The sequence below is a fragment of the Stylophora pistillata genome, chromosome 5, assembly GCF_964205215.1.
Source record: "Stylophora pistillata chromosome 5, jaStyPist1.2, whole genome shotgun sequence".
Taxonomy (NCBI): domain Eukaryota; kingdom Metazoa; phylum Cnidaria; class Anthozoa; order Scleractinia; family Pocilloporidae; genus Stylophora; species Stylophora pistillata.
Genome location: NC_142523.1, coordinates 30,177,287 through 30,202,719, shown reverse-complemented (window position 1 = coordinate 30,202,719; position 25,433 = coordinate 30,177,287). Strand labels below are relative to the sequence as shown.

Sequence of the window (25,433 nt, the reverse complement as noted above, 5' to 3'; positions counted from 1 at the left end):
AATGTTGGTTTCGAAAACAAAGACCTGTATGGAAAAGAATAATTTCTACATAGGGTTTGCGGAGCAGTTTATGATCAACAATATTTTCTGATACAATAGCATGTGATTTATCAAGTTATGGCTTCTTTGTGATGCGTAATCGAGTGAGATCATAGCGGTATATTTTTGGTGGACCAACGTTAGCTACATTGCTTTTCTTGTTTACTTGACAACTATAGTTATATCCAGACGACTCGAACTTTCGCTAGATTGAATTTGTAATTGTTTTCTTAATCTACACTATTCAGAGTCGTGAATGGAGCTAACACCTCTGTTCCAAGGATTTCAACCTTTCCCACGGGCTCATTAAAAAGTAAATGGAAAATGGTTCTCAGAGAAAAACCTTTATGTAAAACATGTTAATCCAAATTACAAGACGACCTTGGCTTTGAAGTGTTAAGTTTCTTCTTCAAGGGAAGTGTACCAGTTGTTTGAATTAAAGCACAAACTGAAATGTAACTATTCCTGCTTTGTTCTCCGCCACCTCATTATTAGCGTAGTTTTGATCGCTTTCCTTGGAATGATTTGTAGTTTTAGAGACGAGACTTGTAACCCTGCATGACAAGGCTACGATTTTTTTTTACAATAATTTGCTCACGGCTAAAAAAGAAATAAATTCTTCCTTGTATCACTTATATTTGTAATTTGCAGTATGCTATTCTGAAGATTGTCATCATATCTATCCACTGAATTCAAAATGTCATATAAAACGCACTCTTTGAAAAGGAAAAAAATGAAATGGAAAATATGGTAGGATGGTGGCCTATTTCCAAGAAAATAAATATCTTTTCTGGTGAACGATGAACTACCTTTAAAATACTTTCTCACCGCGTAGAAAAAAAATTATCATTTTAACTCCTAATGCGTTTCTCATTGGCCGTCAAACGGAAGCCCGAAAATGATAGGAAAAACTAGAGAGGTCAATTCAAGTTTTTAGCATCTAAGACTAACAAACATAAATAAGATGGACCACAATGGGAACTACTGGTTCTATTAGTAATTGCGTTATCCAATAAAGTCATTATCTCATCTAACGTCTAACCACACTGAAGTTTACCGCCGTCTTCAGGTAAGACCCTTGCAGACGACACAACTCAGACAACGATTTAAACTTTTAACGACTTTCGCTCCTGTTTTGAGTCGCGCTTTAATTCAGTTCTTTCGATCTGAATGTCTGGACTAGGGAATCTTAAAATTTGAATTTCTGCCGGGTTTTCTCACGTCTGACAGACATTCTTAAACCTTGTCCTATATCTGGTTCTCGGTAAATGAACCTTTTTCATATTTCTTTAACGCACCAGGAGCTCATTGAATTCACCAGGTTCTATTTGTTTCCAGGTGAATATACGTTCGGTGAATCATCAACGAACGCATCAGATGCTGCATACATATCCTTAAGATTTAATGATAATAATAATAATAATAATAATAATAATAAAAATAATAATAAACTGGAGAGAACTATATATCGTGACTTATGCCTCTTGCTAAATTTCAAAACCTTGCTCGGTGAATAGTATTGAGATCGACGTTTTTAAGCAAACCGTGTCACGATGTATTCAATCCTATGTTAATCTGAGATTTTAAGGCTTACTTTTAAACTAAGCAGTATTTTTTGGTGTAATAGTCAAGGCTAATACCCTTGGATAAGACTGTTGTCACCGATGATAAATTTATTTTTTAAATCGGCAGGCAGCGGTGTCTTTAGAGTTTCTCAATTAGGAGTCAAGGCCAGTTGAGGCAACTGCAATCACCCACATAATTTTGATTCTTGAGATTCACCTTTGGTAATTTCCTTTCTTGGAAGTTTGAATCAAAGCCACAGAAGGGACAAAATTGTATATGCCTAAAAATTTGAAACACCGGTTAAGGAAACGCGAGGTTCGAGACTCAATAACAAATCATCACTACGATAATTAAATTCAGGAAAGGCTTATAGTTGTAATTAATCGGCACTTGGTAACATAGCAGTCATAAAAATGAAGACCAAAGCGTTTTCTTGGCGATATTATAAATGCGAAAGTTTACTTGTCCTATTATTTTCCTTTGGTTGTACACTACTTTATTGTAAAGCGAATCATTTTCGTCCTCAAAACTTACTTTACAATGCGACAGTTGTTTGCATCACCACCACAACCAAACGCATTTGTTTCCTCGCGTGCACTCAACTTATTTTGCCAGTTGTGTGCAAAAATGCATAATTTGTCGCTTCTGTTTTCAATTTTCCCTTCTTAACTACCTGAGTGACCTGTAAATGTAGGTAAAATAAAGTAATGATACTCTCAGTTCGACCTACCGCGAAAGTACTTATTCTTAATAATCAATTCATTCTGCAGATATCAAAATACAAATTTGTCAACGTATCAGGATGATGGGTAACTTTTGGCATCGAGAAAAAACAACGTGTGCGGTGCTATTAACTCTTACTGGCACTCTTTGGATTCTTCCAATCGTCCGGATGGAAACGTGCAATCCCAGTCTAAAAGGTAAGTAATGAAACGTTCGCGTGCATGTATATGTCAATATTTATTATTTCACAAATATATGGCATGTACTTAAACAATGGATAACGTTGAAAATAAACTCTGATTGGCTACTCACCGCCGGGAAACACGCGCGGGATTTGCCCCCAAAAATATGGTAATCGGTGCAGAAATAACTGAGTTAAAATCATCTTTTTACACCCTTTTATACTTACACCAAAAAATGCGTGTAGGTATCCTGAAGTAGCTATGATATTGATCCCCCAGAAAGCTATCTGTTCTACGTTATCTGTTCTAAGATGCAAACAGTGAATGTGAGCTTCGAGGAACAGATTATGTCCAAAGACAATTATACAACTATGTTTTCGCGCGAGTTGAAAACTATTGTGTTTATTATCCTTCAGATATTTTTGCAACGCGCGGGAAAATGACATGGTCACGAACACTTTACTGTTTGTTGCGTTGGATGATGATTTTTCATTGCGCTCTGGTACAACTTTATCAACAAAAAGACCTCGTCCCTTCTTCTGTAACAACAGCAAAAATGCTTCTTCATCTTGAATTAAATTTTAAATGAACACTTCTATCGTTTAGATGGCGTAGTGGTGGAAGATATGTGGATACTCCCCAGTTTTAGTTAGGGCATGTCCGGTCACGTGATCCGTTTAGAACAATAGTGCGCAAGGAAAAACATTTGATTGACTATAAAAATGATAGATGCAATATATGAAAAAACCTTATCTTTGAGTCGCAGAGTGCTCGACATTCCTGGAGCTATATATTTAATAGGATAGTAAAGGGGAATTTATAACATTACACTACAGAACTGTTTTGAAAGGGCCTCCTGGTCCTCTCTCATCAGGTGCAGGAAACACTGACCAACTAGGGTACTCCTCATAAGTTGATGGTTAAAGCATACTTTATAAATTTCTTGCTTGTATGTCGGCATGTAGTCGCCAATTTGTTCCTTTTGTTTAGGGTGCTGGCGCCTTGTTTGCACATGATGAAGAATTTCTCCAAAAAGCGCAGATTGCGCCTCATTTGAATAGGGTCTGGCACGAGCCATTATTTCCAGGTCACGACAAACTCTGTTTTTGTATCCTTCAGCGATCAGATGTGTTTGCTCAATTCGGTTGCGTTCCTTTAATTCTCGTTTCTGAATGAAGTCGTATGCAATGATTACAGAATCCAGTCATGTTGCTCACGGGCGCTGCCGGCTGTATAATAATTAGATATATGTATTCAGTATTGAGAAGATATAACAGTTAATAATCTCTTGAAAATATTTATATATATATATATATATATATATATAATTGTAGTACACGAGGACGGACAACTTCGAGCTAAGAAAGACATATACTCAAATAAAAAGTCTTAGAAAGTTTAATAAAAACGTTTCGGTCCGAGACCTTCATCAGTTGTAATACAATGACTTAAAAATTCCTTAAATAGATTTATATAGGGCGTGATGACAAATATAAATAAAACAGTAATTACTACGCGAAAAATTATCACAATAAAAAGATTGTTTTAAATGTAATAGAAATGGTTTAAATGTAATAGGACAAGATGCGATCTTTGTCGCAACTTCTTGGTTGAATCTAATTCCTTTTTAAGTTTTCAAACATGCAAGAGTTACAAGATACGATCGAAACTTTCCTGTGATTCTAAGAACATAATTTATTTGGCTTCGTGCTAGAAATGTCTCCCACAATACATTGGTTCGACAGTTAGATTTCGCAACCACAAGTCTGCTATGGTCACTAAGAAAAAGACCTGTGAAGTAGCGGTAGATTTCAAGAAAACACCACATGATTTAAGCGATTTCTCATTTCAATGCATTGATCAAGTGCAGGCGACAGTAAACAATTTAGGTAATATAATTTAGGTAATATAACTGAGTTAAAATCATCTTTTCGTACCATTTTATACTTACACCAAACAATGCGTGTAGGTATCCCGAAGTAGCTATGATATTGATCCACCAAAAAGCTATCTGTTCTACGTTATCTGTTCTAAGATGCAAACAGTGAATGTGAGCTTCGAGGAACAGATTATGTCCAAAGACAATTATACAACTATGTTTTCGCGCGAGATGAAGACTATTGTGTTTATTATCTTGCAGATATTAGGGTTCTGGCGCCTTGTTTGCATATGATGAAGAATTTCTCCAAAAAGCGCAGATTGCGCCTCATTTGAATAAGGTCTGGCACGAGCTATTATTTTCCAGGTCACAGCAAATCTGTTTTTGTATCCTTCAGCGATCAGATGTGTTTGCTCAATTCGGTTACGTTCATTTAATTCTCGTTTCTAAATGAAGTCGTATGCAATGATTACAGAATCCAATCTATTGTTCACGGGCGCTGCTGGCTGTATAATAATTAGATATATGTATTCAGTATTGAGAAGATATAACAGCAATAATCTCTTGATATATATATATATATATGCATGATATTGAAGGGATATATATGTATATATATGCATGATATTGAAGGGAACTTGTAGGAAAAAGTGGACAGTGTGGCTATGGGCTCACCACTAGGTCCTCTCCTAGCAAACGCCTTCATCATGACAAAATCGAGAAATAGCTGGAAATAGAGAACAAGTTGTCTACATTATAGAAATGCTCAGTAGATGATACACTAAGTGCAATGCCTAATCCGCAAACAGCCTCAGAATTACTGATGACATTAAGCAAGAATCATCCCTCTATCGATTTTACGATGGAGCGCGAAGAAAATTGCAGACTTCCCTTTCTAGGAATAGTTATCATCAGGAATGCTATCCTCCTAGACACCATGGTTTACAGAAAACCAATGGATACAGGACTTCTCCTACACTACCACAGCCACGTTGACGCCAGATACAAACGGTCACTGCTGAACACCACGCTAAGCTGTGCGTTTCAACTCTCTTTAACGTGGAAGTTTTTTAACGAGGAATGTGAACGCCTCAAAGAGATCTACTCCCGACTGCACTATCCAGACAATCCCGTGCAGTCTACCATCCGCCAATTCATTGAATCAAAAGTATCCGAGGATTCACGTACACATGAGCCTTATGAAAGATAAGAACCAGTCATAATCGTGTTGCCCTTCAAAGATCAGAAATCTGCGAACGAAGTACGTAGACAGCTTGCTGACCTCTGTCGGAAGATCAAAGCAGATATTAGCCTGTTTACACATAGGAAGATAAAGGATGAAATTAAGGTCAGGGATGACAAGCTGCCTCTTGTGATTCAACAATGCGTCGTATACTCACTTGATTATGGCCTGTGAGATGCAGGCTACATCGGCTACACGTGCCGACACCTTCACCAACGACTTGAGGAACACAAAGGATTGGCAATCGGAAACCACCTCAGAGAGCAGCATGATATGAAGCCAGACGACATCGCACAAAGTTCTAGAATCTTAAGAAAGCTTTAGAACAAATTTGATTGTCTCATTTTTGACATGTTTTTCATCAAAGAACTCAAATTAACACTAAAAAGAGTGCGATTTAATTCGCGCCAAGTTCCTTGTGTATTTTATCAGTAGTTCTTGTTATTATTATTCCATTGTTTTACCTCATAGATATTTTTATTCCTTTCTTACATATTTTATCACATTTTAGCGTTTGCCCCATTTTTGCTAATCTGAGCTTTTTCTACGTTTTAATGCTAATTTAGAAACTTTTACTCACTTGAAAATGACCTCAGAAAGGTCGAAAGGTCGTACGCGTGCTATTTTATCATTAATTTTTATCTCCAAATCGATCTCTAAGAAATTACTTATTAATAAATATGCTTTATTTATAAGTAATTTCTTATTACTTATTACTTATTACTTATTACGCACACATTAACATGCACACACACACACACACATATATATATATATATATACATGTTGAGTTAGAAAAATACGACTACGATTTCATCTTTACAAGCATATATGTGTGTGTGTGCGCTTGTGTGTACATTTATTCATTTATCTAATATTTCCCTTTTTTAAACAAGTTAGCGATATTTGTTCTTATTTTTTTTTTTGTCTTTTTACCAATCTCTGTAACCCAGTTAGGCCCGTTGTCAACATCACTTCCAGTCCAAAAAACAACAGATTAGGCATTAGTGCCTCCATCACCCTGACTTGTACAGCGCAGCCCAGAAAAACAGACGAAGTTTATCCGGATAGATGGGCCAGTTATATCGAGTGGTACGATCCTCAAGGTAGACGTGTTGGAGCTAGATGCGAACAACCATCAGACGTATATGCTCATAAACGTAAATTAACCTGCCCACTCTTGCTTAAAAACCTGACAGTTATCAGTTTTGGCCTCTACACATGTCAAGCGGGTAACGGTTACTTAAAGCACTGCACCAGGAAATCAGTAAGCATACCAGGTATGGAGCCCTATCATTCCTGTATATAACTGCAATCATCATACGTTTTTTAAAGCGACAGTGGGTGTCGTGCACTGGGGTTTGCGGCAGCGGAAAATTAACATTTTTAAGTTGCTTAGTGCTTAAACACGAAACTCCAAATAATACTTGAAGATTATTTTCCTTTACCACTATTATCCTATTCCCACTAGCAATATTTATTTCATAATACTTTTTCCCTTTTGACACTACGGTAAGATTAACAGAAATTCCGCAGCACCAAAGTGTTGATATAGGGGCAAATGTAGTTTTCAACTGCACCGCAGAAGGTAGTCCTTTTAAACCAACCATCTTATGGTTCACGAGCCGCGATTTAATTTCTATGCAATCCAGTTCAAGTTTGAAGGTCATTGAAAAATCGCTGGACGGAAACAGCACGCAAAGTCAGCTCTCAATTAGGAGAGTGACTAACGAAATTTTTGGCCAATATGGACGTGTGGCAGAAAACAGCAATGGTGATTATAAAGCTCTATCTTCGTGGGCGTGGGCTCTTTTAATCACGAGGGATTCAGGTGAGTTTTGCATATGCCCAAGGGTTTATTTCCCACGTCATGTTCAAGTTGAAAACCGATGAAGTCTTTCACTTGACTGCCAACACATTCCTTTTATGTTAAGACGTTACCGCACCTGTGCGCACACGACTTACACGCGCATGCTTTGCAGATTTTAAGTTAAAATGTCCTTAGCAAGTCACGCAGACCTTTCTTTTTTGACGTGTGCAAGATTCTTAGAGAGGAGTTGAAAGTTTTGAGTTTGCTAGTGAGAATTTGTTTGGCGGTAGTTGGTGTTTACCATGAGTTACCAGGCTGTGTTACCAATAAACGCGTTTGTTTGATTTCCGTTTCGTTTCCGAACATATTTGGCGACCACGATGAGAGCAAGGGTGTGAGCTATTATATTTTTTGGGGTTTCGTTTGCGAGTTAAGTTTTGGAGTTGAGTGCTATGGCTACCGAGTCCGAGAATGGCGAAGCTATTAAAGTTTACTGAGAAAAAACCACAAAACTCGACCAACTGGAGTCGACAAACAGAAGCAAAAGGACGTTCTGTTGATAGAGACCAAGAAAAGAAAACGCAAGGCAAAGACAAAATTGACAAAGGTCAGACATAGTTGGAAAAACTATACTTAAAAGATTCAGAGATAACGGACATGGAAATTGTGATTGTAAAGCTGTGGGCAGCCTTAGATGACCGCACATGAGATGTTAGAGAAACTGATCGCGTTCTATGTGGAAGTCGAAGAGGAAGCTGCAGAAAAAGAAGCAGTTGAAGAGTCTGAAACGATCGAAAGAGATGTACAAAGAATGATCGAAGCGGGTCAAAATGTAATCAAAGTCGGCGCGTCCAAAAGTCACGGCAGCCACGAAGACCGAAACCGATATTTTAAGCCGTTAACAGTTCCGACGTTCAGTGGTGACAAGAGAAATTTTGAAGATGTTTGGGCCCTTTTACTAGAGTTGTACACGAGTCAATGGAGCCAGTACATTTGAAAATGGCAAGGTTACGATAATGACTCACAGGGAACGCTTTGGAATCCATCTGTGGTCTTGGATTCGCCGCCTCCGAATACAAGGAGGCAAATTAAATATTAATTAAAGACGAGGTATGGAGGTACGCGCCGGCTTTTGCGAGTCTACTTGGATCAACTAGAACAGGCAACGTTAATAAGAAGCAACGATATCCACGCACTGGAAAAGTTTGCTAACCTTGTTAGAGTTACAGTGGTAAAGTTACAGGTCAAAGGAAGAGACGGGGAGTTGCGTGGTAGAACTCTTCATAGCCTGCTGGTAAAAAGTTGCCTGAGCGTCAGCTAGAGAATTACAGTCGCTGGTTAAACGAACATGCCAGACAAGGATCAGTTATAGCTTTCAGAGACTGGTTGAAAGACGAAGTTAGATTCCAAATAATAGTAGTGGAAATGGTGAACGGGATTGAGTCGAAACCTGTCGAGTACGTCAAACTACCGAGAGTACCAAGATTTCAGGATCAGAATAGGATGCAAAGTTTACATATTGTTGCAAGGGAGAAAGAGAGCGCGTAGTGTAAAGCCTTCATGTTCCCTCTGTCACAGTTTCGATCACGGGGTGTGGTATTGCAAGGAGTATTACGGCACGGGAGTGGATGACCGCTGGAAGATCCCTTAAAGAAAGAAAGCCGTGTTTCCATTGCTTAGCCTCTGGTCATAGGGGGAAAGATTTCCTAAAGGCCCGCAAGTGTGGAATAGATGGTTACTCTCGAAATCACCACCGTCTTCTTTATGGAGGTGAAATTTTATCAGAAACTGGACCGACGACAACGTTGCGTTATATGTTGACGATGAGAGACGCCCAGATGTTCCATGGGAGGGGACACCCGCTGTGACCCTGACCAGCTGTAATGAAGAAAAGCCGACTGAATTTTATTCCTTGCGAACTGTCCCTGGGTGGATGAAGGTTAATGGTAAAGTAAAAACAAACGCCATCCTACAGGAGGCATCGAACGAAACTTTCCTAAATGAAGAGGTCGCTGGGGTACTTGGACTGCAAGAGCCTTTCAAAAAAGCTCAATTTCATGTTCTCAACGACACCGTTAAAAAATTTCAGTCCATGCCATTAAAAATTGAAATCGAAACTGTAGATGTCAAAGGAATTAGGGTAGAAACATGTCCTCAGAAGTTACCGTCGCTGGCAGTTACAGAGAGGTGGACTGGAACAAACATCAGGGTAAATGGCCTCACCTGACCCAATGCAGATTTCCCAGGCCGCCAAATAATGGACTTGTCGATCTTTTGATTGGCATTGATAACAATCAACTCCATTATTCACATGTTGATCTCCGAGGAAAACATGTTGGATCTATCGCCCGCCTCGGACCACTTAGGTGAAGTTGGTGCGCCTGACGAAAGCGAAACCGCGAGAACACGATCTCACGTTATTCGTTCCATGTTCACCAGAGAGCCTATTTGAAGCGAGACAAAAGAATCTTGTTGTGATGTTGACAACAGCTTAAATAAAATTCTGGGAAAATGAAAAGTCTGGCACAGACCGCAATGACAAACTCGTACTCAACGAAGAAGAAAGACTAGCTTTAAGTAAAGTGAAAGATTCCCTCAAGTACAAAAATGGAAGATATCGTATAGCCGTTCCTTGGAAAGAAAACAAACCCGTTCTCCCTAACACTAAACTTATGGCACTGTCTCGCCTACGAAGCACCGAAAAAAATTTGAAGAAGAACAGATATTTACGAAAGGTTCCCTCTGACGAACAGTTGCCAGATAACGTATGGTATTTTACCGCATTTTCCGGTCGTGAGAATGGTGGATAAATCGACAACAAAAGTACGAATCGTATTTGACTGTGCCGCTAAATGTAATGGTACTTCCTTAAATGACATGATTCATCCTGCGCCGAAATTGTGGCGAGATCTTTTCAAAATTCTTGTTCGTTTCTGTCGAAACCCTGTTGTCATCGCTTGCGACATCAAAGGAATGCATCTCCATCGAAAAACGAAAAACGAAAAGTGACCCGATGCGTGTACCTTAGTGCTAACCGTTTTTCAATTTCGTAAAAAACCAAAATCAAATCTCATTTTCGTTTTTCGCGGCGCTGTAAAATACGAATTTCGACTTCAATTTTCGTTTTTCGTTTTCGTCTGGAATTTGAAAAACGGATAACAAGTACATTTGATTTTCGTTTTTCTACGAAACTGAAAAACGGTTGGCACTAAGGTACACAATGTGTTTGTACCTTAGTGCCAATCGTTTTACTCGGTGCTGTAAAAAAAACAAATTTCGACTTCAATTTTTCATTTTTCGTTTTCAAGTTCGTTTTCGTCTGGAATTTGAAAAACGGATTACCAGTCAAGTAATTCGTTTTTCATTTTTCGTTTTCGCCAATGACACTGAAATCGACATTCTGTGGAAAAATTCATCACCTCACGAAGGAATTCTATGCGGTGGCCCATAAGTGCATAACTCGTTCGGAAGAACATGTGCCAAAATCATAAAACATAAACATAATCATAAAAATGGGAACGCTTTAGAATGTGCACATCCATTTGTAGGCGAGAATTCTAACGCAACATAGTCGCTTCCTTCTCTTGTACAAATGTTTCTTCGTTGAGACGCACCTGACTTTGTTAGCAAAGCTGCTAGTTCAGCAGAAGCGAAAGACTCACGTCAGGGTTTCGAGTCTCTGTTTCCTCGAGAAACTTTTGGCCACAAATCGTTCATTTGTGGTGCGTTCGATTCTTCTCGATTATTTCTACATAGAGTGAGTTTACATTGTTATTATCCAACTACACCTAGACGAGTACAAATAACGCCATAGACGAGTACAAACATCACGCGGTATTTGTACTCGTCTATTGTAGTACCGGTTAAACAGGTTTTCTCGCATCGCGCAAGCGAAGAATTGGATTGTAGTTACGAAAAAAAAAAAAAAAGTGGTGGACAATTTGAATCATATTTCCGACGACGAAGAGTCATAATGGCTGGAAAATATAGGTCCAAGTTCATTAGATGAATCGAACGAAGAAAAACAGCTTGACGACCAGAAAATTTCTTTATTTAATGTAGAAAATAGAAACAGCGACACAACAACGCGCCAATTCCGTTCCGCTTCGCATACTTCTGTCACGCACTCTCCGTAAAAAAATATCGGCGAAATTCGCCTGCACTGAAATAACAGTTTGGCGTGTTGGATAATAAATAACCTTTTAGACGTTTTGTTGCGTAGTATCGCTGAGTAGTTTTACTCGTTATTTGTATTTTGACTCCCCCTACGACCTCGTCAAAATACGGCACAACTCGTAAAATTACTCAGCGATACTACACAACAAAACGTCTAATTAACAATTATTCCACGAGCGCGTGTTGGATATGAGATGATAGATAGCCAACGAGGCGCGTAGTGCCGAGTTGGCAAGAATCATCTCATATCCGGCAAGAGTGAGTGGAATAATTGTTTTACTAAAAACGTTAAATCAAGTTATTAAATTTTATTAAATTTTTTAGCTCCCTTTTAATTTTAAGCTGACACGTACGCCCTCCATATTTGTAGACTATGGTATATTGGCTGATATACCATAATGGCTAAGCCAATAAAAAGTCTTGAATTGCATTATCCAATGATCTAGTTTTTAATAATAAGATATATTTATTTATTTCATCTTCAAAACGTGGATCCAAGGTTAAGCATCGTCCAAAAGCAGAGTACCGGTAGAAGAAGTCGGAAATTTTGCGCGCTCCTCCTGAGATTGCAATCGGGCAAGCCAGCGGATTCTCCTTATTGGCCAATGACAATTCCCAAAATATCCTCGTGATTATGCCCGTGATCGGGAACAAAGAAAATTCCATTTCGCGCTCAGCTTTGAAAGGTACTCTTCATAGGTTGATGGCTCGTGCGTTAAGCTATTTCTTTTCTCGACACTTTTGCTTAATAAAACGTCTCTAAAGATGGGTTTTACTGTTGTTCAATGGGAAAACGAAAACAGCGTGAGTGGTACAAATGGAGAGCAAGTCGTTGGCGCCGTAGAATTATAAGAAGGGTCAACAGTTCACTTATCGACTGGCCGGTACAAGGTTCAAACGGCCATTTATAAAGATACGATTTTGAAAGTTTGTGGTGAGTATAAATTGTGACATTCGGTACGTGATCAAAACTGAGAATCGAATCGGTCACTTGCATGCCACAATTTCTTAAGCTTACGCTTTACGATGAAATAAATCTATCAATAAGCTGAAGGTTTCAGGATTATTTTTGTCACGTTTGACAGCCTTCAAGCCCAGGAAAAAAAGGAAAACACCTATTTAGTCTGCAGTTAAGGATAACTTCATTACAATTTATTGAAACAGTTACAAGAAGATTGTAATTCAAAAATCAATTATTCAACTGTAATTAAGCCCTTCACTCCCAAGAGTGTTGAGTCAAATCAAAACTGAGTAGAAATCTTTGAATCTCAACTTACAGAGTCAACAAAAACAAATGGTATTACATGAGAATTAACTGCTGCTTGACAGCTTACATTTTTTCTTAGCACACAAGAGTTTTATTGTATTGCAAGCATATGGCTAGTCGTTGGCACAAGTAAAGAGGAGACCTTTTTTATTCCAAACTCATGGGATTTCCTAGGAATTTTCATGGTGCTTGCATATTCCCAACAACCCCATGACAACTAACTGGCAATTAACTTTCATGTGCCATGAAGATGCCATGGAGAGGCCATGAAAATTCAGGGAAATTTTTCACGGTCAATGAATTTTTTTACATATTCACAGGATATTCATGGGTCATGATTTCCTACAACCCATCAAAACCTAGTGAATTGTTTTTGACATGAAATTCATGGGTTTTTTAGTATCTTTGAAAAGGCCATGAAAGGCCATTTTCATGAGTATTTCATGGCTTCTACCTCACTTTACACAATGTTTCATGGGTCGTGAATATGACAAATTTTCACAGGTTTCTCATGGGATTTTTCATGTCTATTTCATGGCACTGAGACCATGAAAAAACCATTGTATTGAAAATTGTATTGTATTAAACCATTGTATTGTATTAAACCATTGATTTAACCATGAAAATCCTGTGAAAAATCTGTGAATTTGCCATGAATAAATTCACAAGATCTTCACGGGTTTTGATTTCATAGTGATACAGCTTAAATTTGGGGAACTCTCTGGTATGTAATAACAATAATAACAAAACTTGAAAGATTCTGGTACTTTAAATCATATGATTACATCATGTGCTTGCCTTTACATTGAACTCTGTTGTGTTTAAGTGATATCTCTGATTATTGTTCCTGAAATCTATTATGGTGACACTCTATCTCAATTGAACTTTCTGTTAAATAAAACCTCCAGGTCAATTGTAAATCTTGGTGGGTTAAAAATTATTGGCAATGTTAAAGTAATGTTACTACAGAGTACTACTCAGACAACATATGATTCACTAAAATATTGCTTGTGTTCTGATCTTGTTAGGAACCTATATTCTTTCCCTAAATTCTTCCATTCACAACCCCATATCCATCTACCTCAACTAAATTCTTCTGTGTTCTTTATTGAAAATACAGTCCCACAAAACCGAAATACAATAATTATGGTAAAGGGTTTGCTCTCAACCAACTGAGAATAGAACTTTGTGCTAAAACGGACTATAGAAACCTACCCTTAGCATTGTGTTACTTTACAAGTATGTTTTGTCCAAAATAAGTCATAAATTCAAACTAAATCAAGCTCCCAATAGTTACTAATGTAGATTACATCATTTCCCAACGGTGCATCCTTTGGGTGTTTATTGTCAAAATGAAACCTCAGTTACAAAGTTTGGCCTTTAACTCTCATCTTGAAAATGAACATTTTATCCATGAACAGGAACAATATTAAAAACTATCTCACTGCAATCAGATATTAGCTCTTCTAATAGAAACTTAATAAGACACCAGACACGAAAAGCCAGCTCAATTTCGTAAGCCACACACGTACGCGTCGCGGGCCTATCCTTTCTCTCGCTGCGGCGAAATGATCGGTAGCCGGTGAAGGTTTTCAAATCACTAAATGACGGGCAGTCTGATGTTTTGCTCAGATTTAAAGAATCAAAGAAACCCATCCAGTTGAAACGATCACATGTCAACAACAACAACAATTAATCACTTATAGAGCGCTATTTAGAATGACAGATCAACAGCGCTTTACAATCAATCCTAACCCGCTCAACCCACCCTAGGGGAGGACATCCATCACACAGTTATCTCGTGCGTGGGAAATTAACGTCTCCTACTCCTAGCCCTGTAGGAGACGGGACCTCCATTTATTCGTCCCTATCCGAGAAGACTAGAATATCTAACCATTTCTTGATGTTATAGAAAGGTAGCATATTCTTCTCAATTATTTTAAGACCTTGAGTGTTGGTCCGGCTGGGGCTCGAACCCTCGACCTCCCGCACAACAGTCCAGCGCTCTATCCATTGAGCTAACCGGGAGGCGGTTAGGAACTGCTTGTAGACTATTTGTAGTATTACTAGTTGTTAAAAGGAAATGTACAAAAATATCGATCAAATCGCGGCCACGGTCAAAAATGAAATCTACCTCCATTTTCAATTTTTAGGTAACTATTAACGAGTTTTCAATGGTTTCGAGTCTTAATTTTCAAAGTACCTTGGAATTTCGGAAATATTTGAGAAAATCGATTTCGCGCTCTACATGGCCAAAAATAGCTGTATAAATTAGCCAAAATAAGCATTCGCAAGAATATCCTCGCGTCTTTGGTGGAATACATAGCATCGAAAATTAATAATCCATGTCAAAAGTAGAAGTATTAAGCACTTTATCGATGCCTGTTTTTTGGTTGTAGGTTATACTGTACTTCTCCCGACGAAAAACACAATCTTTAGTGGCGACTTGACAATAGCCTGAGTAAACACAGATTTACCGTCTACAGTCGAACCTCGATTATCCGGACCTCGATTATCCGGACCTCGATTATCCGAACCTCGATTATCCGGACCTCGATTATTCGGACCTCGATTATCCGGACCTCGATTATCCGGACCTCGATTATCCGGACCTCGATTATCCGGATCTCGATTATCCGGACTATTCGATTATCCGGACTTTTTTCTCTGGTCCCAATTTTCTCATGAATATTAATTAGTTGTGATCGGGAAAACTCAAATTCGCAAAAAGCCCGATAATCCTTTCAAAAGACTGTTGAAACAGCGTATTATCCTGTGCGCTTTTCAAAATTCGGACAACATCGAGTCAAATTCACAGCCCGAATTCCGAGAGGATAATATTGTTGAGTCCATGGCCGAAATGTTGGAACATGTACAGCAACTTGACAATGAGGAAATGCCTAATGCTCGCGATGTGAAAGACTAGCTTAGTCAGCTGGAAAACGAGCTCCCGAATTCACCGCAAATGTCTGATGAAGAGATTTTAGCCACCGTTGTCGGAGATTTGACAGAAAGCGAAAGTGTATGTAGCGATGAGGAAGATGAGGGCGAGGACGAGAAACTAGTATTGACTAAAGAGGTAGCACAATGTGTCGAAAAATACTCGACGTGGAACAGTACTCCAGTTGATACTAGGCAGTAAGAGTCCCTTAGGTCCTTTAAGCGCAAGCTTAAGGAGTTTTACTATAACAGACTCTTAAATGTCTTTGATGGCGAAAATTATCGCACTTTTAAAATAATGTCCTAAATTTCGTCGGATAAATACCCACTCGGTTTGTAGCTGTTAATTTCTAGTTATTGTCTTAATTTTGTGTAAGTGTATTAGATTTAGGGAATAGAGGGGATAGGACGCTTAGTTTCTGAGGGTTGGGTTGATATTTAAACCTAGTAGGGGACTCATGTCCTACCCTTTATATACTAGTACTTTGTACAAATCCTTAAAGAAATAAATAAATAAAACGATATTGACCCTTTGCAGTTAATGCAGCTAAGTCGAATGATGGATTTCGCAATGCGATCAAGCTACAAGTCTTTGAAGCAAAAAAACGTGGTTGAACATTTTAAACCTTTGTAAATACCTGAACTGAAAGTTTTTATTCAGTGTAAATACATACAGACTGTGTACATTTCACAATTGCAATCATGTTTTCCTTGCTGTATACTTTTGTTTACATTTCTATCTCATGAATATTCATATTTTCGATTATCCGGACTCTCGATTATCCGGACTATTTACCGAGGTCCCGACGAGTCCGGATAATCGCGATTCGACTGTAGTTACAAACCGAAATTTCGATACGTGGCCATTCCCCAATCGGGTTCATCTTATGGTTATTGAGTACCCAAGTGCTCTTCTTCCAAGAAATGTAATGATTGGTTCGGCTTTTTTCGAGAGCGCTTTATAAAACGCCATCAAAATCTAAATATTTTCGTGAAAATTTATACTAATTAACATATTGCCGTGTGTTGATAGACTAAGCGTATTTATGGAAAAACCGAAAACTCTGCTTTTGATTAAAAATTATTTCGCTCAACTCTGCTTTACACCCGTAACGGATAACTTACCTCATAGAAATATAGCCCAGTTACTGTCCAACTAATGATTTAATTTTCGGAGATTAACGCAAAAGCTCAGTTTCAAAAATAAATACGTGACGGCGTGACGCTTTTTAAAGAAGATCAAGGTTGGAACACGTAACTTTGGGAAAACTGTGAAACGAAATCTTTGTAAATCACAAAATATTGCGACTTATTATATGTGTCGTCATTACAACTTCTACCAGGCAGCTGTTAGACGAAGTAGGTAAAAACTAAGGAACTTTTACTTTGATTGGGAAGGGGAGACAGGAGTGGGCTTGGCTATCTGACATTTTGGAAGCGAGTTTAATAATAAGAAACGCCTTTAGCACCCTAAACAGCACACGAGTTGCATTTAGTCAACAATGAAAACTGAACTGGAGGGCTCAAAGATGTGACTGGAACATATTTTTCTTTAAATGACAGGTACGTCTGTGGTGTGTTGAGGAGGGGTTTATGACCACACTCCATGAAAAGAATTGAAAATATTCCTCAAGTGTTTCCTTCTGAGCGCTGGGATGGAAGCCCCATTTTTAGTTGATTGCTTATCGCTTACTCTCAGTATCATCCGTATATTATTAGTCTTTAGGAGACAGACTCAGCTGTGGCACTGTAATATAAACTCCAAAAATGCTTTGTTCACTACCAAAAGAAAGAAGTATCTTAAGTGACGTAGAAAGACCAAGACCAGAGCAGAGTTTAAGAAATGCAGCTGCTAATATCACTGGTGGGTACTTTAAAGATCTAGACTGATGACACCTACATTTCCTCAAAAACTCCTCAATTCGGCTCGGGCATGGGGCTTTTTTAAGTCCCTTAATATCACTGGTGGGGATTTCAAAGTTCAGGCAAATTCTGTCAAGCATTAGGAGTAAAGGCAGATGCGCTGTCGTTTTGTTTCTAGTGTGCCAATGTTGTAGCTTTGGATCACTTTCAAACTGCTCCTCCAGTCTAACGGCGTAACCATGTACAGCTTTGTCCAACCAATGGGATGGGCACTAAAGGCAAGCAAATCGTCAAGAGCGCGATTCAACGAGAAGCAGAAGAATTTCAGTGGCCTTAGAGGAGATAACATCCAACCTGCCAATACCATTAGCTTCGACAACTACAACCTATGTGAGATGATGGAACGAGCCAAGTTGCCGACATTTGTCAAGTCAAGGCAGAATTTGCCTCAACTTTGAAATCCCCACCAGTGATATTAAGGGACGTAAAAAAACCCCATACTTTAGTCGAATTGAAGAGTTTTTGAAGAAATGTAGGTGCCATCAGTCTTAATCTCTGAAGTGCCCACCAGTGATATTAGCTGACACATTTCTTAAAAAAAAAAAAAAACTCTTTTACTCTGCTCTGGTATTAGTCTTTTTACGTCCCTTAAGATACTTCTTTCTTTTGGTAGTGAACGTAGGACAAAGCATTTTTGGAGTTTATACTACAGTGCCACAGCTGACTCTGTCTCCTAGAGACTAATAGTATGTGGATGATACTGAGAGTAAGCGATGAGCAGTCGCCTGAAACTAAGACATTAGCCCCAGTGTTCAGAACGAAACACTTGGGAAATGCGGCTTTTGTGGACTGTGGTCATAAACCCCTCCTCAACACACCACACACGTATCTGTCATTTAAAGAAAAATGTATTCTATTCAAAATGTTTGAGCCCGCCAGTTCAGTATTCCATGTTGGCTGAATGCAGATCGCGCGCTGTTTAAGGTGTTAACGGCATTTCGTCTTCTTAAACTCGCTTCCAAATGTCAGATAGCCAAGCCCACTCCTGTCTCCCCTTCCCAATCAAAATAAAAATTCTTTAGTTTTTACCTACTTCATCTAACAGCTTCTTGGTAGAAGTTGTAATAACGACACAAATAATTAGTCGTAATATTTTGCGATTTGCAAAAATTTCATTTCACAGTGTTTCCGTAGTTCCGTATTGGAATTTTGAGCTTCTTTAGTAATGAGTAATCCTATTGACTCATTTGGGTCCCAATATTTTATCAGCGTTGGGAATGAAAGGACAAGCTTTGCTTCGTGCGCGAGCGTATTTAAAAGTTCTAGGCTGATCATTAGTTTGAAAAGAACTTCTGACCAAAAAGTTGCTCATGTTTTTGTCACGTTTGAATGACAATACTGGAGGTTGTGAAAAGATAGTGCCAATCTTTGGATCATTTTGAGGTCATTTATAATTATTTTAGAAGAATGGTTTTAACTGAGTGGTTGCGCGGGTGAATGAAATGCGGCCGGAATTTTCCTCCTGTGACGGTAGTAGTGCTGATTGTTGATCATTAATTTGGGCACGGTGGTGACCTGCTTGAAGGACAGAAACAGGGTAACCACGTTTTTCAAAAAAGTGGCACGTTGCCTCTGAATTTTCTAAAATTGTGGAAAAATTTCGGAGTCGTCACTACATAAACGACGAAGTCTTAGCAACTGAGAAAAGGGAATGGAATTCTTGACATGAGATGGATGCGAAAATGAATACAACAAGCAACTATGAAAACATGTAGGTCTGTACCCAAAAGAGGGGTTTAACCAATTTATATTTACTTTGCATTGTAACTCCTGACTCGGTCCAAGGTGGTCTGTGAGAGTGAAGATAAAATTTGCACAAAAAAGGCCAGAAATCTCAATGAGAAATGTTAATATAAGAATAGAGTAATGCTATGTGCTTAGTAATGTCACTGTTTTCTGTTTTTGTAGTTGTTTCCGTTTTTTTTCCTCCCAGCTCGACCAAAAGTGAATATATCTGGAGCAAGCAATCTCATCATAGAGGGAAACAGTGTGAACTTGACGTGTGAAATTGTGGCTGGTCGGCCGGAGCCTGAGATAACCTGGTTCAAGAGTAACACTTTGCTGCGAGAGAGTTGGTCTCTCCTTTTCCCTAAAATAAAAAAGAGCGACGAAGGGCAGTACACTTGTAGAGCAGAGAATGACGCAGGCAACGATACCAAACACGTTAACATTTCTGTTAAGGGTGAGTTTGTTAATCTCATAGTTATACTTCAAATCACAAATGAATAAAGGCTGATGGTTTCGAAAGAAACTGTTTGGGGCTGCGTCGGTGGGGGTAACGAAATAATTTAGATATGTCAACAAAGTTGAAATGGTAAATTGGCCACCGTAACGATTACAAAAGCTTTTGTAATCGTTACGGTGGCCAATTTACCATTTCAACTTTGTTCATATATCTAAATTATATACTTCAAATCAGTCTTGCATTTGCATTTGGTTTGTACATACATTGAGATGGGGGCTTTGAATCTGTAATTATCATATTTGCAATCTCTCTATTTTCCATTCGCTTTGCAGTTCCACCCCGTATAAAGCTTGAGTTCAAGAATGTTAACATTGAGCTTCACTCGGCGTTTAGTACGAAGTGTAACTGGAGTGGTGATCCAGAAGTACATGTCAACTGGACTAAGGATGGAGTGCTTCTTAGTACCAACAGCACCTTGGTCATTAGACGTGCGACATTTAAAGATAAAGGCAATTATGAATGCACTGCTCAAAATGATTATGGCAAAGCTAACGCCTCCATCTGAATCGATGTTACCGGTAAATGTTCATACTGTAGTCTGTCATGCATTGAACTTTTAACTCAAGAAAGTGTTATTTTTTGTAGTTTAAGCCGGAATAAAAGGACACTTCCACTTCTCATCCATATCCTTTACATATACCAATGACTAAGGAATAATGATCTCATGATACATTTTTACTACATAATTATTCATTACTGAAGTTGGAAAGAAATTAATACACATTTGGATGAGACAAAGAGTGAACTTTCTGTCAGTGAGGTTTTGGAAGAGGACGGTGGTGAATATTCTAGTGAAGGACGTAACAAGCTTGGGTTTGTGGCCCGCTCCTTTGTGAACATAAGTGTCATAACTGTCATAACTGTTGTGTCTAAGGAAGCACATAACACTTCAGTAATCAAGTAACCTGATCATTCTTATTGGAGAAAACTTCTGTTCTTACGTTCTCCCCAAGGTTTGCTATCGGTTTTTTTTTTCTTGGAAAATATAAATCTTTTAATTAAAAAGGGATTAGAAACAGTAGCAGAACCTTATACATGTATATAGCTACACACTACACTTATTCACGTGGAGGGTCACAGGAAAATAACCCTGGATCTGGCTAGAAATCTACACAAAGAAAAAGTACTGATTTCGCTTTTAAGAACAGGTGTCAATCACGGGTTAAAATAATGCACAACAGGGATGCCCAAGGCCATTCTGGACGGTAACATGACTATTATTACAGGCACTATCGTTGAGATTGATCTAATGACCACATTTACTTGACACAATTAGCCGAGCAAGTTCCAAGAGCCATTCAAGGTTCTAATTCTTTGTGGTATTACATTGGTGGATTAGTGGCGGTGGTGATTGTCATTTCGCTGATTGCCTGCTTTTTCTGCAAGCGTCGAAGGACAGGTGAAGCTCAGTTGTTTTGTTTTATTTTAGCCACCTTTGATTAGAGTAACAGAAGCTAGCTAATGCTTACATATATTTTCTTTTTGTTTATGTCACCCCACTCTTTAACTGTTTCCTCAATCTCACCCTTTGAAGTCGAAAAAACAATGAAACGACTAAGCGAAAACTACAATTTGTTAATTATTATTGTAATAATAAGAATAATTTTTGCAGTATTATTATTAACATTGTTATTATTGTCATCATTATCTCTATTGTCGTGATTAATGTCGGTATTTTGAGAACATTTGTCAATTCAGCTGATATTTGGTGCACATTGAAATCATGCTGCCATTGTTTAGCAATTTTCTAAGAATACTTGATTAAATACATTGATACAGAGTTTTTCCTTCTTTGTCTCCTCTATTAAATTTTTTCGATTTAAATTGCAGCTATGGCTCTGTAAGTCAACTTCATTACCTTTTGTTCATCAAATTTTTACACATGCTTTAATCCTTTCCATGCTATCTCCATATTTGTTAGTCACCAACATCACTATTTCTTTTTCGTTTTTTTGTGAAGCATTGTTTTCAGTTTGTCCAAAAACTTTAAATTTATTTCTGACCCCCCTCGTGACTTACGACCTTACATGATGACCGTAACAAAGATAATATCATTTTAGTTTTATTATGATAATAATTATGCCGGCATATTTAACATTCATGAATTACTGATAGAATCAACCTAACTCGTTCGTTTGTCTTACAAGTCTCTTTGAATTCTACCTGTTTGTATCCCAAAATTTTAATGTTTTTAAAATTTGAATTTAAAGTATAATTTTCCGGTTTTGAAACCAACCGAAAAAGTCTCCGTAATTCATTTTAACAAACAACGTGGTAGTGTTTTTTTCTCAATCCGATCTGAGGAGTGTACTTGCATAATAAATAGTTACAAGCGTGTTTTGTGATAGTTCAGGTCCCGAGTTTAGCGATAACTTTGTCTCCTCATCATCCGCAAGGGCAATTATCTAGGTAAAAGTCGGAGCAATCAATAAAATCATACTAGCAAATTAATAATTTTTTTTGCTTTTCAAAAGCAAATAATTTTTTTTATCACCGTTCTTTGTTTTAACTCCAAAAGTATGTAACATTTCCAATTTTCAGTCCTGATCAAGAGCAGGCAATTCAAAGAGCGGACAATTCAGATGGAGCCATTGAATGTGGAGGTAAATGAATGGGAGATTGAGATGAGCCGTGTGGAGGGGCCTTCGGAGCCGTGTGGAGAGCTCTTCTGAGTTCACCGAATGGAAGGCCTGGAAACCGGACAGTCGCCGCTAAATGCTTCACGCGTAAGATTACTTTGATTCAATAGGTCGATACCTATATAGATTCCATGGTTGCATTGTAGAAGGTTTAATACGGAGAGGGGTCCAAATTTATATGTCGACCAACGCACAACCTCCTCCACTCTTCTTCACTCACGGATAAACACTGAACAGAAGGGAGAAAAGGCAAACAAATTGAAAAAAAAGGTCAGCCAGTTAGGCGATCTTGTCATTGCAAAACTTTTTGTGCTGTGTATTTGTATTTGGAGGGAGATGAGGGGTGGGCCCGGATCTTCCCTCTGAATCCGTCACTGGATTCACTAGAGCTTATTTTCCCCCTGAACTATGTTTTATTTAAAAAATGCAATTATGCGTACTATTTGTTCATTATGTTATAATCCAAGAAAGTTGGTGTTTTCTTGTTAAAGAGGGGTTTTAATTATCTACAAGACGTTGTAAACTGGAAAATCTCTTGGTATCTCTAATTAAAAAACGGTGTTAATGGAGGGGGAGTGTTGGGGCATTTTTGACGTTTGACGGTTATTTGAACTGACTTTAAACGGTTGACGGTAGATTATGAAGGACTCAGACGTTCACAGTTGACGGTTAATAGAAGGATATTTCTTCGACTGTTTCGCATCAAAATTAAGCTTTGAGCTTTTAATCTTAACCAGAGAATATATACTTGCATTCTCTTTATTTTGGTTATGGATTATAATCAGATCTCCTCGGTCTTTCTCTGAATAAGTGAAGTAGAGCGAAAGTATTTTGATTAACAATGATAATAACTTGACTCATTGGAGAATTACGAAATATGGCGTCCAATTTGAATTGCCAGTGTTCTCGACTGACTAGCCTCTCACACATGTGGTAATCCCTTTGTGTTTCCACGTCAAGACGAGGGTAGTAAGTCGAAAACAATGGTCATTCAAATCGGACGCCATATTTCGACTCGGTGAATTACGCACATAGTGTTTGCAAATAGAGAATAGCGAAGGGTGTTATAATCAGACGCTCGCATAGTTTAGAAAAATGTTACAAGTCGTTTTAAAAAAAACAGGAATCGGGTTTTATAACAAAATGGAACAACCCTTGTTGTTCTCGTAACTTCCAGGCTATCTCGATCAATATTATTCAGCCACTCGAAAGTAAATGCAGTCTATGCAAATACAACCAAAGGCTTATTTAAAATACGAGTGCATTGATCTCAAACAACACGATCAAGGAATGGATAAACATACGTAGCAAAATAAATAGATACTTACCGTCTTTTGAGCATCAGGTAAAATGAAAGAAAGGAAACAACAATTAGTCAGTCAACTGTTGTTAATTATTTTAGGTATTAATAAGTAACCTCCACATTGATCTAGGATAGCTATGGAGGAAGATTCTTTTAACTTAATAACATGTCGGAATTCGTAAAAAAAAGTGGAAACTGGTTTAAGGGCCGTTTCCCTTTTTTGTTTTTTTGTTTTTTTTGTTTCTAACAGGATGAAACAACTCTTAAATGAAATAAATAAATAAAAAAAACCTATGTAAAATGTAGCTTATTGTTTCTTATTGTTACTGTAGTTTTTAAGCTATCTCGAACAATATTATTCGATCAGCTTCCCGAAAGTAATTTGACGATTGAGTGACACTTGTGATACATTAAGTGTTTCCTTTGCCTATCCGGCATAACATGCAGTGGGCTCGTTTGAAATTAAAGGATCAAAAGGTTTCTCGAATAGCTTTGTCCACTGAACATGACGCAACAGAGATGAATGTATTTTGAAACCTGTAGACTACCATTCTCGAAATTCGTCTTAAAGATTTAGAACTGCTGGTGGCAAGCGGCAGAAGTGGAAGGATCTAAAAGACCTTTGAGCTGTTTGAAAGTTGAAACTGAATATTGCCAGAAATTTGGGACAATAGGGCGGAGGCGGTTCTCGTGTTACAAGCAAATTGGCGCCGAAACAGTATAAGTAAATGTATGGGAAAAGATTTTTTTTTCAAAATAGCTGTCTAAGAATGGAATATTCATTCGCTGCGTACTTGGAAATGCAGCCTGCATCGGTTAAAGCTTCCATCGCTACCAAAAAGAAATACTTAAATTCAAGCCTACCTTTTCCCAAGGTGTAAGAGTAAAGTTATAACTCTGACTCCATTTTCTCATACAAACTCTTAAAATCTGCTTCGACTAGGTGTTACAATTCTTTTGTCGTGGGAACAAACTTGTGAAGATTCGCAACTGCGTAGTTCGATATGCATTCCGCAGAGATTTTCTCAATTAAATCGCCCGTAAACGCTCGAATATGCTAGCCCACAAATTTTCCCTGAGCCGGGAGACTCTTCGTATATTCACAGAGCTCAAAAGCCCAATAAGCCATTTTTAAACACCCCAATTTTAGGAAGGAAGAACCCGAAAGATACTGAGGAAATAAAGAGGAAATAAAGAGGAATATTTTTAATGTAGAATGCTTTTACTAGCTGTGCAGTGCGCGCCCTTCTTTTGCATACAAGTACATCCTACCTATGGCGACAAAAGTTGAAATCTTCAACACCTAGTAGTCATATGATAAAAAGCTTATTGACTAACTTTGGTAGGACCGGACGGGATAATATTTGGCTTTCTGCTCGAGGTCATGCTGTCTGCACGAGTAAGACCTCGAGACAAATATTTTTCCCGTCGGACCCTCCCACCCAGTCAATAAGCACATTTTACATACTCTTTCCCTTCTTATCAGAATCCATCTTGA

At 38.2% G+C, this 25,433-nt stretch overlaps 1 protein-coding gene and 1 pseudogene across 2 annotated transcripts; both read left to right on the top strand.

Annotated features, from left to right (window-relative positions):
* Nucleotides 1–2,368: 2,368 nt before the first annotated feature.
* On the top strand, nt 2,369–24,240 carry LOC148731381 (neurotrimin-like). Of its 2 annotated transcripts, XR_016001643.1 has the most exons (6): nt 2,369–2,525; nt 6,586–6,912; nt 19,682–19,930; nt 20,266–20,511; nt 21,270–21,392; nt 22,535–22,550. XR_016001643.1 is itself a non-coding variant. In XM_088761117.1 (5 exons), exons 1-5 carry the CDS (start codon nt 2,408–2,410, stop codon nt 22,663–22,665), a joined length of 948 nt encoding a protein of 315 aa, XP_088617243.1. In that variant the 5' UTR covers nt 2,372–2,407; the 3' UTR covers nt 22,666–24,240. The 2 variants fall into 2 exon arrangements, 1 of the variants encoding a protein (XP_088617243.1); XM_088761117.1 differs by lacking the exon at nt 20,266–20,511 and having other exon boundaries at nt 2,372–2,525; nt 22,535–24,240.
* LOC148731382 (uncharacterized) lies at nt 5,055–6,143 on the top strand (annotated as a pseudogene).
* Nucleotides 24,241–25,433: the final 1,193 nt, after the last annotated feature.